Source organism: Geotrypetes seraphini, chromosome 4, assembly GCF_902459505.1.
Source record: "Geotrypetes seraphini chromosome 4, aGeoSer1.1, whole genome shotgun sequence".
In the NCBI taxonomy this organism is placed as follows: Eukaryota; Metazoa; Chordata; class Amphibia; order Gymnophiona; family Dermophiidae; genus Geotrypetes; species Geotrypetes seraphini.
This window is the reverse complement of record NC_047087.1, coordinates 53,365,862-53,380,661: the sequence shown is the minus strand read 5'-3', so window position 1 is coordinate 53,380,661 and position 14,800 is coordinate 53,365,862. Positions and strand designations below refer to the sequence as shown.

Here is a 14,800-nt window from a genome sequence, read left to right as displayed (position 1 = left end):
AATTTGCTTCTGCTTGCACATATTTTTGGAGTCCGTTCCATAAATTTAGAAATATTCATAAACTTCTATTTCTAAAAATGGTAGCTAAAATACACTTCTAAAACAATATATCAACCAATATTCCCACTAAATTGTAAGAGAGAATTCCAACTATGTTTTTAATTGCCAGGGTCTGCTTCATCTTGCCATTTAGACTACATAAGGTTTGTGGTCTCATAGTATCAGAGGTTCAAATTGCAAGATACCTGGAGCAGTCTTTGGCAGCTATAATGTTCTCACATACTGGCAGAATATTGCAACCTTTCTTCTTTTGGTTTAAAGCAGAACATTCAGAGCAGAAGTAAAATTACTTTCTGAAAGCATGCGTCATGCGATATTTACCGGAAGCAGATCAGAAATATCAGTATTCCTGCATTTCACATTTTCCTTTCTTGCTGTGTGTTCCATTTCATCATCATCATTTATGCTAGCATCTTCTAGAGTAGTAGAATTGTCTTCCGTTTCAAATTCAGAAATTGCTTTCAGCCTTTGGGCTTCATCCTCCTTCATCTGAACAATCGTCCGGCCTGCATCTACTGCTAAAATATCTGAGAAAATCCTCAGGATTGCATTTATGGTGTCTGCCAGATTACTTGAAGGCACAATTGCCTTTAGATTCCAAACAGCACCTAAATATGAAAATACAGAGCTGAGACAAAGAGCACTTGTATCTATCTTGAAATAAATTTGAAGATTCTTTCTTTAGCCATAGTGAAAAATCTAATGTGTTAAGACTAAGAAAAAGTCTATTTAAGTACTGCACCTACAAACAAACAAACCTACATCAAGTCTCTTTGGTAGCACAATCATTGACTACAAAAAGTGACACTTTAGCAAACATTCAGCAAGTCTTTCTAAGGAACGTCCACAGGTATTTTTGAAAATTGGTGCAAATACCACAGGTAAAAACAAAAGATGTGCAAACTTTCACTTTGAAACATTGCTGCAGACGTAACATACCCGCAGACATGTATACCTTTGCCTTGTGTGCTGATATGTATGTTCAGACTTGAAAATAAAAAAATCTGCAAAGGTTATCTTTCAATCCTGCCCAAAATAGAGCCCCAGAAATATCTCCACTAAATGCAGCTAGATGTATTATGCAACATAAAATATTTTTAACTATGATGAAGGACCTCTGCTGTGGTAAATTCAACTATACCAAACACTGAGCAGGAGTGTAGGCCCTTTAGGAATGATGGAGGGCTTGGGAATTGCACCTACAATCTGTACTGAACTTCTAGAACCATCTCTGGTCCTCTCCAGGTCAGAATTTAGAAACTGGGTGGTGAAACAAAGAAAAGGCTTCCAGAGCTGCACAGTCCCCACCCCTACCATTCTGTAAAGCTTGGGGCTGCCGTCCCAAAGATGAGGTTGGAAGGAAAACCACTGCCAACATAAAATATATAAATATGTCTTAGTATTTTTCTTAATTTTATGTATTTCATGCATTTTGTTCTTCTATCTATATAGTATCTGTTATGTATTTATACATATTAGATTTATTCTGTGTTTTGTTGCTTTGATTTGTATATTTATAGGCTTCATGTTATTTAATGAATTAGAAAACTAAAAAAGATGGATTTGAAATAATTAATTTAATAAATTAGAAGGAACTGCATACACACTGTGAACCGAAAAAATAAACCACACCAAAATGTTTTGTATTTTCCACAGAACTCTGCCGATTCTTATGAAATTTATTACATCGTGTCCTGAATGAAGTCGATGCAAAATGTTATAAATATTTCTCACCGCACCACATTACCTTGTGAAAATTAATTGTGAACTGAATAAAAACACATCAAAAAGTTTTATGGCGTTATCTTTCAGATAAATGCAAAGTCAAAAAGTAATGTTTCAATTAATTAGATGTTCGATAATGTCAGATGCTTCCCTTCAAGAATGTTATTATAAGGTGTTATATAGAGCATATATTTGGGAGGAACCCCGAATGCACTGTGTATTAAATGTGGGCAGGCAGAGGGAATGTTGGAACACGTGTTTTGGTGGTGTTCTAGTCTGCAGGGGTATTGGAAGGAAATTTTACAATACGTGAGGAATAGTTTAGGGCTGGATATTGAGGGGACGAGGGAACAGTTTGTGTTGCATATCCCTAGGGCCTATGGATGTATGGTATGGGGGGAGGGGGGCGGAGACAATTATGTTATAAATTGAGTTTGTTGGCCTGAATAGGTATATTAAAAAGCTGGACCTCCTAGAACCCCCCTTCATTCTGGCACTGGCATGTGGATATACACCAACTGGTGTGTTGGGAAGCGAGGGATGCAAAAGGCTCTTGTAAACACACCATACAATTTAGGAAGATATGTGATCTAGCTACATTTAGTGGAGATATTTCTGGGGCTCTATTTTGGGCAGAATTGGAAGATAACCTTTGCAGATTTTTTTATTTTCAAATCTGCACATACATATCAGCACACAAGCCAAAGGTATACAGTACATGTCTGCGGGTTTGTTACGTCTGCAGCAATGTTTCAAAGTGAAAGTTTGCACATCTTTTGTTTTTACCTGTGGCATTTGCACCAGAGGGGGCCATGGTTTCATTTTAAATGTTCTTTATGTATAGGATTGGGAGTTCTGATATGGAAATGGTGGGGCTGGATGGAGAATTAGTTATGGCTGGTGGGTAGGAGGCTGACCTACTGGAGAGTTGTAATTTGGCAAAGAGGGATCTGTTAGATGTTTAACATGGACCCTATGATGGGAGGGGAGATACACCTCTGGATCTGTGATGTACATGTTCTTTTCTAGACATGTTACATAGTGCACGATATTTTTAATTTTGAGACTGATTATGGTGGATTTAGTAGGGGGGGAGAGTTGATTGAGAGATGTTTTGTTAAAGGAGATGGTTGGCTATCATTGCAACTGTAACTTGCTTCTTACAGTCATCTTATTAACAAGAGATACTTCCAGGGATCATAAGATTCCCTGAACTGGAGTGTGAAAGAATCAGAAGATGCCTCTTTACTTCTTTGACTAGTAATGAGAGTGGCTCAAGGGTGTGGGGGGGCTGGGGGAACTTTAGTTTAAAAACTTTCTGATGACTATATTTTGCTAGAGTGTGAGCTATTCTAGATATACAGTACATCATCTACTCTTTACCTCTCTAGAAAGGACAAATGTTCTTCCACTGTAACCCTCCGTTTTTTACCTCTTTTGAAATCACCTTGAACTGCAAGGTAATGGCGGAATGGAAATCTCTAATGTAATTCTTCAGTATAATGGTTTGTCTGATTATCTTTGTCATCAATAAATGTTTGAACTCTAATTAGATCTACAAAATGTGCTCTCTTTGCACAAAGGCACACCCTCAGCCTTGGCCACACTGATCTATGGACTTGTCAATGACAACCCTAACACTAATATACTCACTGAGAAAATACAACCACATTCCCTCAGCTTTCCAAGACTCACACTGGCTCCCAGTAAAAGCACGCATACAACACAAATTCTACTGCACTCTATTCAAAGCCCTAAATGGAAATGAACCAAGCTATCTGAACAACCGCCTAACCTGGAAAAACACATCCAGACCAAGGAGAACTCAAGCACACTTTACCCCCCCCTCCCAAATAAAGGCATGGAAAGCAAAAAAAAATATGACATCTACTAGCCACCAGAGCAGCAAAAAATAGACCACCTCTCAAATCTGCTGACCACGACGACCATAAGAACATAAGAAATGCCTCCGCTGGGTCAAACCTGAGGTCCATCGCACCCAGCAGTCCGCTCACGCAGCGACCCAACAGGTCTAGGACCTGTGCAGTAATCCTCTATCTATACCCCTCTATCCCTTTTTCCAGCAGGAAATTGTCCAATCCTTTCTTAAACCCCAGTACCGTACTCTGCCCTATAACGTTCTCTGGAAGAGCATTCCAGGTGTCCACCACACTTTAGGTAAATAAGAACTTCCTAGCAACGAAGCTAGTGAAAGGTGTGGAGAACCTGGACTATGAGGAACGACTTAGGAGACTGGGGTTGTTCTCCCTTGAGAAGAGGAGACTGCGAGGGGATTTGATCGAGACTTTCAAAATACTGAAAGGATTCAACAAAATAGAGCAGGGAAAGCAGTTATTTACAATGTCAATGTGACACGGACAAGAGGACATAGACTGAAGCTGAGGGGGGACAGGTCCAGGACGAATATCAGGAAGTTCTGTTTCACACAGCCGAGTGGTGGACACCTGGAAATGCTCTCGCAGAGGAAGTAATTGCAGAATCCACCGTTCTAGGATTTAAGGGTAAACTAGATGCACATCTCCTTAACAGTGGCATAGAGCGATATGGGTAAGGGGTAAATTAGATGCACATCTCCCTTGAGAAGCATACAGTGATATGGGGACTAAACTATGCCAGGGTAGACCTGGCGGGGCCTCCGCGTGTGCGGATCACTGGACTTGATGGACCCAAGGTCTGATCCGGAAAATGGCAATTCTTACGTTCTTATGCAAGTGTTTTGCAAGACAAGAAAAACATTTTATTAATTTTAACTTGATATACAAGCAATGTATTGCAATACAAGTACATACTGCAACATCCTCTACCTCCCCTGCCCAGCTAATAATGATTAAACAACTACAAACAATTCAAAATACAGCTTTGAGACTCATCTACTCTTTGAAGAAATTATGATCACATCACGGAGGCTTACATCGACTCACACTGGCTTCCAATCCAAGAAAGAATACAATTCAAATTTTACTGTATACTATTTAAAACTATTAACGGGAAAAGCCCAACCTACCTAAACAACCGCTTTATCCAAACTACCTCTACCAGGCATAGAAAAAACACCCCCCCCTTTCACTCTCCCCACAATCAAAGAAGTAAAATGAAAAAACTTTACGACGGCCTACTAGCCACTCAAGCAGCAAGACTAGATAACCAAGTCTCCATCCTACTGACATCAACCCCTGACTACAAGAGGTTCAGAAGGATATAAAAACTATACTCTTCAAGAAATTCCTGAGTAAACCCTAATACCATGAACACCTCCCCTACCCCTGATACTACCTTTCCCTCTCTCAGAAACTACCTCTGATCTAACTTTGTAACCCTTCCCTCCATAACTCTTATTGTAATTCCGCTTTGAACCGAAGGTAAAAGCGGAATAGAAATCTGTAATGTAATGTAATGTAATATAGTGCAGAGCCATGGTTCTTCTCTCTCTGATGCTGCGAAGTATAGTGACTGTTTTAAATGAGCAGGTCTTGTAATACAAGTACGTATAGTATTTTGTATTAAAGTTTTTGGGTTGTGGAACGAATCATCTGAGTTTCCATTATTTCTTATGGGGAAATTTGCTTTGATTTACGAGTGATTTGGATTACAAGCATGTTTTCGGAACAAATTATGCTCGTAAACCAAGGTTTTACTGATTTTACAGCAACTTCATTCAGGACACAACGCACTAAATTTCATAAGAATAGGCCGAGTTCTGTGGAAGAATAAAATCATTTTGGTGTGGGGGAGTTTCGGTTCACAGTGTAAATACTGTATTATTCTTAGATCAGAGGTTCTCAACCTAGTCCTCAGAATACACCTACCCAGTCAGGTTTTTAAGATATCCACAATGAATATTCATGAGATTAAGAAGCAGTGTAAGCAAAATTATGTATGCAAACCGCATGCATATTCATCATGGGTATACTGAAAAACTGACAGGCTAGGTGTGTCCCAAGGATTGGGTTGAGAATAGAGAATAACATGCATATTCATCATGGGTATACTGAAAACCCGACAGGCTAGGTGTGTCCCAAGGATTGGGTTGAGAATAGAGAATGACATGGGAAAAAAAAAAAATATGTCCCTATCCCCGACCTGGAAGCCATCAGATTTCATCCGCACAAGCCTCAAATAGTTTTATACTGATCTTAAAGTATAAAAAGAAAACAATATTCTGTACAATTGTCATTTTATAAATCAGAGTACTGGCTGCCAAACTAGAGGAAGAGATCTTCAGCTGGCAGGGCTTTGTTTATAAATGTTTATCAACACAGCTACAATACTATTTTATCCTAAAGCAAAAATAAAAATAATAATTTTTTTCTACTTTTGTCATCTGGTTTCTGCTTTCTTCATCTTCTTGTCATTCTCTTCCTTCATCCACTGTCTGCTTTCTCTCTGCCTCTTCCATAAGGCATGTGCTCTATTTCTATGCCTCTACCAGAAACTGTCTGCCTCTCCCTTCCCACATCTCCACTGGTCTAGCACCCATCTTCTTCTGTCCGCTTTTCACCATGGTCTGGCATCTCTGTCTTCTTCAGTTCCATTCTCTCACACCCTCCCCCAGGTGTTTTTTTTTAGCATCTCTCTCCTTCCTTTCCTTTCTTCAGATCTGGTATCTGTCTCCACCCCTTCCCCCAATGCTATGGTATCTCTCTATCCTCTCCCTTCCTTTTCTGCTCTTCCTTCTCAATTTATTTTCTACCTATTGTCTACTTTCTTACTTTCCAGTCTTAAATTTCCCTTTCATTGTGTCTACCCACAGCTTGTCCACCTCTTTCCCTCACCCCTTCCAGCATCCTTCACTAACTCTATCCTCTTCCCCCAATCCAGCATGTGCTCTTTTTTCTTTACTTCTCCTTCCATCCAGGCTTGTGAAAACGGTTGCCACGTTGGTGAAATCTAGCACCCCCAATGTTTAGTCAACCCCTGAAAACTTTTCTAAGATTGGATTTTAGGGCAGCATTGCTATGTAAATACCTGAAAAGGATTATGAAGATATAGAATTAAGTAAATTATTAAAGTCATGCCACACAAACCTGCCAGCATGTGCCTTTAGGAGGAAATATTCCATTGCACCCCCTGGTACACACCATAGCAGATTCTACCACCTGAAGTGACGGGGCATCAAAAGTAGTCAGAAGATCTGGGTTATCTTCAGTCACAGTCTGTAAACAATATTGCTGTTGGACACAACCAGAAAAAAAAAAGTATGAAAATAGCCTCCAATTTTCACTAATCAGGGATGAGGTTTATTTGCCATATACACTCACCATTATTGAATCTGCACTCCCTCCTGACCAAGTGAATGGCAGGGTGATTTTCTTCACTTACAAGTCGTGCACCCCTCCCCTCCCCCTCCCATGCAGTCATCCTCTTCTTGTCCTCCACATTCCTATCACTCCAGGTGCAATTTCTCTCCTTCCTTCCCCCCCTACCAACAGCCACTTCTGCATACTCCCAAGCCTGAAGATTCAGAAGCATCTTCCTGAAGAGCCACAGAAGCCGCCGCCCCCGCATCATCATTTGTAGGAAAAAAATCTATTTGCCCCAGGCAAGTACTATAAAAATGAAACAAATTTCAAGTTTACATACAGGGATCTATACATGTAGCTTGCATTTACTGCTGAACAGATAGTTCTATATTTGTAGAAAATCTCTTCAAACACCATAATATGATGTCCATACAGCCTTCTTTGTTAAAGATAAACAAAGCTCTGCTACTGCTTTCACTAATAGGAGAGTAAAGAGATGAATTTCATTTTGCAGTTTTCAGCAGAAAACCCTCTGCTTGCTTTGAGGCCCAATTTTACACCTGTAACACTCTAAAAATGTGTCTCATGTCAAAGCCAGTATAGTTTGCATTACAATATCCTACAAAAAGGCAGGATCTCCAAAAACTGCAATGTACTATTAACTATTAATAAAGGACCAATGTACCAAAAGGTATATGTCACCTTGAATTCTTTTTTACAACCCCCACCAAAAAAGCAAAACATAAATCAAACCACACCTTTTTATTGAGAATCCCAAACTTGTACATTCCAAATGGTCAACATAACATAACTGTGGAACAAGCACAAAGGATCTCCAAGGTAGACAAGGACTGTAAGCTTAGGTTGTATGGATAGACCTATAGTCTCTGCCCGTTTCTTACTTCTAGAATTGAGCAGAAGAAAAATTTTCTCTCCCTGTTCAAATCTGCCAGGCACTTTCTGGTGACAGGCTATCTGTTCACAGTCAGATAAAATATTAAGTTCAATGGACTATTAATCTGACCACTATGGCATCACTTCTGCTTTGACTCTATTGCTGGACTACTGGTGAGTGTAGAGTAGTTTCGGGGGGAGGAGGGGGGGGAGACAAGACCAAATTTGAATTTGGGGTCAGTTTCAGCACCAAACTAAAACCAATATTTGGTCAGCCTCTATCCCACAGGACAGTGACAGGTGGGAAGACAGGAATGTGTGTGTGTTGAAATGCTGCCAAAGATTTCATTGCAGGACGTGCTAGGCAGCTTTCCAGTGTGTGTTGTCAGATGATATCAACTAAAAGATAAGAATATTCATCCTGTTGTTTTCAGAGAATACCTGCTACAGGTGAGTAACTTTTGTTCTCTTGCAAAAATTGTATGCATAGAGTATCTGCAGGCAACTCTGGGTGCTGATGAACATTCCTGTTCACCAAATTAAGCTGCTATTAGTGTCAACCCTTGTATGCACGCATTGGGCATGCTGTCCTATATCTATATCTATAATCTATATATATAATATATATACATATACATATACACACATACATACATAAAGCACCTTTTTACATTTTATTTGCCTATTACATCACAGAATCATTTTTTTTCTTTTTTGTGTGTATTTAAGAAACCCTGCACTGAGTTAAAATGCAGAGGCCCAATATATAACAAATTCAGTGGGAGAAGCACAATTTGAACCTTAGCTTCCTAGATTGGCAACTCATTTGTCTAACACCTGAGCTACTCCATAAAATCTGAATTCAAGAAAGCAGGAGAATCATAGGGATATTTAGAAGAGAGACAGGTATTGTAGAGCTGAACAGCTGGTATGGATGGGCAACTAGATAGGCCATTTTGGTTTTCATCTGCCATCGTGTTCTGTATTTCTTTATTTATAGATTGAGAACAATGGGCAGGAAAAGAATGAAGGATTCATTATTGGGCAAAGGGAATAGACAGAAGGGATAGAAAAATTGCTACTGGTGGGGTGGGGCCAATGGGAGATGACTGTAGAAAGACAGGAATTAGAGAAAGGAAGCACAGCATAACTTGTCAAGCTTGTGTTTTATTATGGAGGTAGTATTAGGAAGATGAGCACAGAAGAAATGGGTGTTTGGGAAATAACTTGTTAATGGAGAGGGGAGAAGGGGAGAAGAGTAGAGCGCTAGTTCTCAGCTCTATGTCTGTAGGGGAGAGGTCACAATATTCAGCTAGTCTGGTTTTCATGAAGTTCAGAACAGATCTGCATGCAGTGTACATATATACGTTTTGCTGAGAAACCGATGTATGCAAAGGTTTGTCACATTACTGATATGCAGACCATTATTCTGGCTAAAGGGGTTTCTAGAGGACCAGGCTGAGAAGTGTGAAAGTATCATATGCAAACAAATCTTTTCCACAGAAGGGGAAGCAGTACAACTAGAGAACATAGGCGGTTGACTAAGAAGTAATGTCAGGAAATATCTTTAACATAGAAAGAGTGGTGAATAGAAAAATGTTAACAGTACTCAAAAATGAGTGGCATAGACATAAAAGAACGGAAGCAAAGCCAACTTAGTAGTATTTATATTGGACTCCAGAAATTGGGAATAAGGCCAGGGCCGAGCAAATTTCCATAGTCTGTGCCCTGAAAACGGCAACGACAGATCAAGATTATATATGTTTATTGCAACAATGCTATGATTTTCCTATTGGGCAAACTGGAATGGACCATGTAGGTTTTATCTGCCTTAAAACTACTGAATAAGGAAAATTCAGAGATGTTCAATAAACTAACTTGGATAGGATGGAGAACAAACTCATATCAAGTTGATTTTCTTACCAGACCTCAAACACCCAAGGCACACTACAGAGAGTTCAAGTCAAGTTTTAAACACTATATAATGTTTTGGTGACATTTGATTATTTTTACCAATTACATGTTCTACAATTACTGATGTAATTTCCAGTTTTTATGATTTTCATTACTGCATTTAATTTGAGCGCCATTTTTATAGCTATTTACCATGATTGACGTCATTCATAGCTGTGATTGGTTCCTTTTGCGAGTGTCTCATTTAAAATACCGACGCCATTTTGAAAGCTCTAAGGCGTTTAAACAAACTGACTTTCGTGCTTGTCATTTGTCCGAGAAAGTGATTTTATAATCTTTTCACCAGAGTAAGTAAACCATTTTTATTCTGTTTTATATTTTAAGACTTGCTTAGTGTTTGAATAGTGGAATTTATATGCTAGTGTCTACTATGTTTCTCACACTAGCAACGGCGATTTTTTGCCTTAAGAACATAAGAATGCCGCTGCTGAGTCATTCTTTATATTGGTTGACATAATGTTTAAATAATTTTTTCCAATGCACTGCTCAAAATGAACTGTATTTTTTTAAAATAGTTATGTAATGAAATCATTTTTATTGGAGTCTGTTCAGATTCATTGTTATTTGAGGTTGAGGTTTTTGGATTACACTCATTGACAACCATCGTTTTGAGAGAGTACTTTAAAGATTCAGATACTCATAACTATAATTATATAGCACGGCAGGTTTTTCAGATTCATTATACTAATATTATTCATTGATAAGATTTTAGAGAGATATTACAACAATAATGAAAACAATACAATTAAATATATTTTTTTTTTAACTCACAATTTATTAATTCTAAGCTCATTATTAGTTAATTATTTGAATAATGAAATAAACATTAATATTAATTATTAAAATGTGTTAGTTAATGCACTAGGGTTGTTGGGATTTTCACAATTCTAATTGATTTAATCAGGTTTTTGCTTCTTTTTAGAAATTGGTGCATGTATTTAAGGAGGCATAGTCCTTCATGAAACCTAGAGTGAACGTTTGGAAAACCATCATGAAGACAAGTACCTTTCCTTTACAGCACTATAAGCACATTATCACTTTTTGAGCCTGTAAAATAATCAAATATTTATATATATATATATATATATAATATATACATATATATATACATACATATACATACACACACGTCGTCATCTTACCAAGACCGATGATGAACCTCATCACCCTGTAAGGGCACAATAAAATCAAGAAGTAGTGCCTTGGGTATTTGAGGTCTGGTAATAAAATCAAGTTGATATGATGTTTAGTCTTTATCTGCCGTCATCTATATGTTACTTATAAGACTTCTAATAAAGAGAGTGAATCAAATTATACCACAAGGATAAGAAAAGAAAAAGAATAAAAAAAGCACCCAAGGCCTTCGAGTATGGGATAATCAAGATTATTTTGTTAATGGACCTGAAATGGGCCATATTTTGGCACAACCGCCTGCGTAAGGGTCAACCAAGTTGGAGTCTTACACTTGGAATACAGTCCAAAAAGCACACTGGTAGTATCTGATCAACTAGGAAGCACAGCACCCTAAACTGTCAACATGTTTTCAACCATGACAAAATGAAACCTTGCCCATGTATACCAAAGAATTCAATAGCCAAAACCCAAAACAAATAAAATATAAGGAGAAGATGAAAGAAATGATCAGATTGAATTATTGAAATTAGGATGAAGAAACAGGTTATGAATTAAAGACCTAAACAGAGAAAGGAATGAGCTGGCAAAAATAACTCACCGCCTGTCCATTCTGAACAGCCTAAAATATTCTAAGAAACAGCATGCCTTCAAACAGAACCTAACAGTCAAAATGATTCAAATTAGAAAAGTGAGGTGTAACATACTGTACATCAAAGGAAATAAAACAAGGACAATCAAAGATCAGATATTAAAGCTCTGTGCATGAACTGATTATTTTGCTCCTTGTCTTAATGGCAAAAAAATAATAATAATAATAATTTAAAAAATGAAGTTAAAGCTTACCACAAGTTCCCAAAGTAGATTAATAGCTTCATTGGCTATATCTTCAGTGTAGTTTTTGGTCAGCTTTTTCTGAGATGAGATCATGTTTGTGTCTAATCCAGCACTACACTGTATAACAATATTAAAAAAAGGGTTAGTAAAGAAGAAATTCAAGAATTTCCTTTTCTTTAATCCTGCCAGATCAGTCTAGCTACCAGCACATGGAGGAAGAGAACAACTTCTTTTTTTTCATAAAAATAATATTTATTCAATTTATATCAAAATTAAACTCTGAGTTTCAAATTAGAATGTCAATTAATTATATGGAGTACTTGCATTTCTATAACCCCATAATTACTCTGTGGTGTGAGGGGGATTCTTTCCCAGGAACTAAGTGGTCTCTTTGGAGAGAGCTTCTCCCCAGAACCACAGCTAGGGACTTTGCTTATATACTATTACAATGACTGGTGACATGTCACTTCAGCTTCCAATACTTAGCTAACAGGTTTCTTTAAAGGTGGGACTATCTCAGACAAAGAAAATTCTTTAGGTTTTGAAAAATAACAGAATGTTTACAAAGTATAAAAGTTAAATATGGAAAAATTATGTTCTTACCTGTTAATTTTCTTTCCCTTAGACGCAGCAGATGAATCCAGAGACCAATGGGATAGCTCACATCTACCAGCAGGCGGAGAATAGAGAAACTGATTAACAGGTGGTCCTATTGGCTAGCACTCCTCTCCTGTATCTCCAGTATAGGCTCCTTACCAAGCATCCGTAACCATCAATAGGCATAGCATGGAAAAATAATTCTTTCCCATAACAAATCTCAAAAGGCATATAATACAGAATACAACCCTCAACAATAACAAACTCTTCAAAAAAACCGACAGACAATATCCAGAAAGGGTGGGGCTCTGGATTCATCTTCTGCGTCTAAGGGAAAGAAAATTAACAGGTAAGAACATAATTTTTCCTTCCCTAGCAACATCAGCAGATGAATCCAGAGACCAATGGATGTAGCAAAGCAATCCTCAATCGGGGTGGGAAGGCAAACGCCGCCTCCGCAACAACCGAAGCACTAAACGCATCTACCGCATGCGCCCCCACAGCAACCCAGTAATGCTGAGAGAAGGCACTCTCGGAAGATCAAGTAGCCACGATACAAAAACTCCTCCAAGGAAAAAAACTCTGGACCGAGTCCAAGAAGTAGCCATCGCTCCTGTGGAATGGTCATGAAGTTCTTTCGCCAACTGCTTCCCTGCCATCAAGCAAGCATAAAGAATGTCCTCCTGGACCCATCGAGCGATGGAGGCATTTGGACGCCGCCATATGTTTGAGGTATCCCTTGAAGAATACAAAAAGATGATCTAAACAACTAAAAGTCATTAGAAACCTTGCTCGCGGAGAACGCCACGCACTTAAAAAAAAAAAAGCACGTCTCCCCATTTCTCCTCCCAGGAAGAAGGAAGGAAAAGTGAGCGTGTCAGAAAAGAAAGGATGGACACCTCCTTAGAAAGAATTGTGGTACCGTCCGAACTGATACCCTAGATTTTGGAAATCAGAAACAGGAATCCCCGCTGAACAAGGCCTGCAACTCAGAAAACTGCAGCCGAAGCCATGGCCACTAAGAAACCCCCTTGTTCAACGGTACAAGGAGGAAATGAAGCCTTCGGTAAACTGCGAAGAAGTACCTGAAGATTGTACTCCGGACAGGGTTTACTAAGATGTGCACGAATATACCGTACTCCGTTTAGGAACTGAACTACATGAAGCTGAGAAGTAAGCGAAGAACAACTCGCCCTTGTAACAAGCTAAGAATGGTGCTTGAAGCTGAAGGGAATTGAACGCTAAGCCCCTCGGCAATACCCTGTGCCAAAAAGGACCTCCAGAAGAGTGCAAATGATGAGAAGTATCCAAGAAAGGAACAAACCTCCAAAAGGAAGCAGCAGCCACAGGTGAAGATGTCTGTAGCGCCTGGACAAGAGAAGAAACAACCTGCTTCGCATAACCTTTACACGGCAGGAATGACTTCTCAAAAGCTAGGTCGTAATACCAAGTAGTACGAATATCCATGTTGATCGGACCCTAGGGGAGCAAATCCGGTGATACCAGGACACGTAGTCCGGCTGTCAAAAGACTCATCAGATCCGCATAGCAAGGATGGCGCTGCCAAGCCAGAGATTCTACAAAGACTGTGCCCGGAAAGCAAGCTCGAGACAACAAATCCAAGCCATCAACAGCCAAGGGAAAACACTGAAAAAGAGAAACCAGAGGTAAGAAAGAAGCCACGCTGCTACCCCCTCTAACTTCCACTCCCTGTGCCCGCCGAAGAAGCAAGGAATCCGAGATTAGTGAGACGAGGCCATGAGGTCTAGTTCCAGGAGATCTCACGTCCACCAAAAGAGCTGGAACGCCTGAGCCAAAATTTCCAATATCCAGGAGGTAGAAGATTTCAATATTACAATGTGTGCACTTTCTAGAGTGTACACAGCGCTGTACACCGGAACATGCAATAAATGGGCTATGCTCAGATTTCACGGAAAGAAAGTCCATCCAACTCTTTTCCTGACACTGAAAATGATCTGCCAACAGAAGAGGAAGATGAGGGTCCACGCATTGAAGAAGAACAACAACTTTACCTATCAACTGAGTACATCACCTACTGCCAAGCTGTAGAGAAATACCCCGTCATAATACTGACTGAAAGGACCCTCAGCGGGTATTCCGGAAGAATTGTCCGAAGCTCCAGAAAGGCAGCCTGACCATGCTCAAGAGTAGAAGAATGAACAAGAACTGAGTCGCCGCCTAAGACCAGACTCCTGGGATGTTTGGCGGCCACGAGCTAGTCCAGCAAGGACCGAGGCAAGCTTTTGAAAAGAGAAATCTCGCTGAGTCACCAAATCATACAGAGCGATGCATGAGGAGCC

The 14,800-nt window shown here is 39.3% G+C and overlaps 2 protein-coding genes across 2 annotated transcripts in view; both read right to left on the bottom strand.

Annotated features, from left to right (window-relative positions):
- The window catches only part of LOC117359259 (HEAT repeat-containing protein 3-like), a 42,159-nt gene extending 35,190 nt beyond the window's left edge, over positions 1-6,969 (bottom strand). The window contains exons 1-2 of the mRNA XM_033941712.1: positions 6,831-6,969; positions 382-668 (exon numbers count right to left, since the gene is read on the bottom strand). Of these exons, the coding sequence (XP_033797603.1) occupies positions 382-668; positions 6,831-6,840 (297 nt within the window). The 5' untranslated portion in view covers positions 6,841-6,969. The remainder of the gene's footprint in view (positions 1-381; positions 669-6,830) is intronic.
- A 446-nt stretch (positions 6,970-7,415) lies between these two features.
- The window catches only part of LOC117359260 (HEAT repeat-containing protein 3-like), a 37,560-nt gene continuing 30,175 nt past the window's right edge, over positions 7,416-14,800 (bottom strand). The window contains exons 4-5 of the mRNA XM_033941713.1: positions 11,892-11,999; positions 7,416-7,523 (exon numbers count right to left, since the gene is read on the bottom strand). Coding sequence (XP_033797604.1) covers positions 7,521-7,523; positions 11,892-11,999 — 111 coding nt within the window. The 3' untranslated portion in view covers positions 7,416-7,520. The remainder of the gene's footprint in view (positions 7,524-11,891; positions 12,000-14,800) is intronic.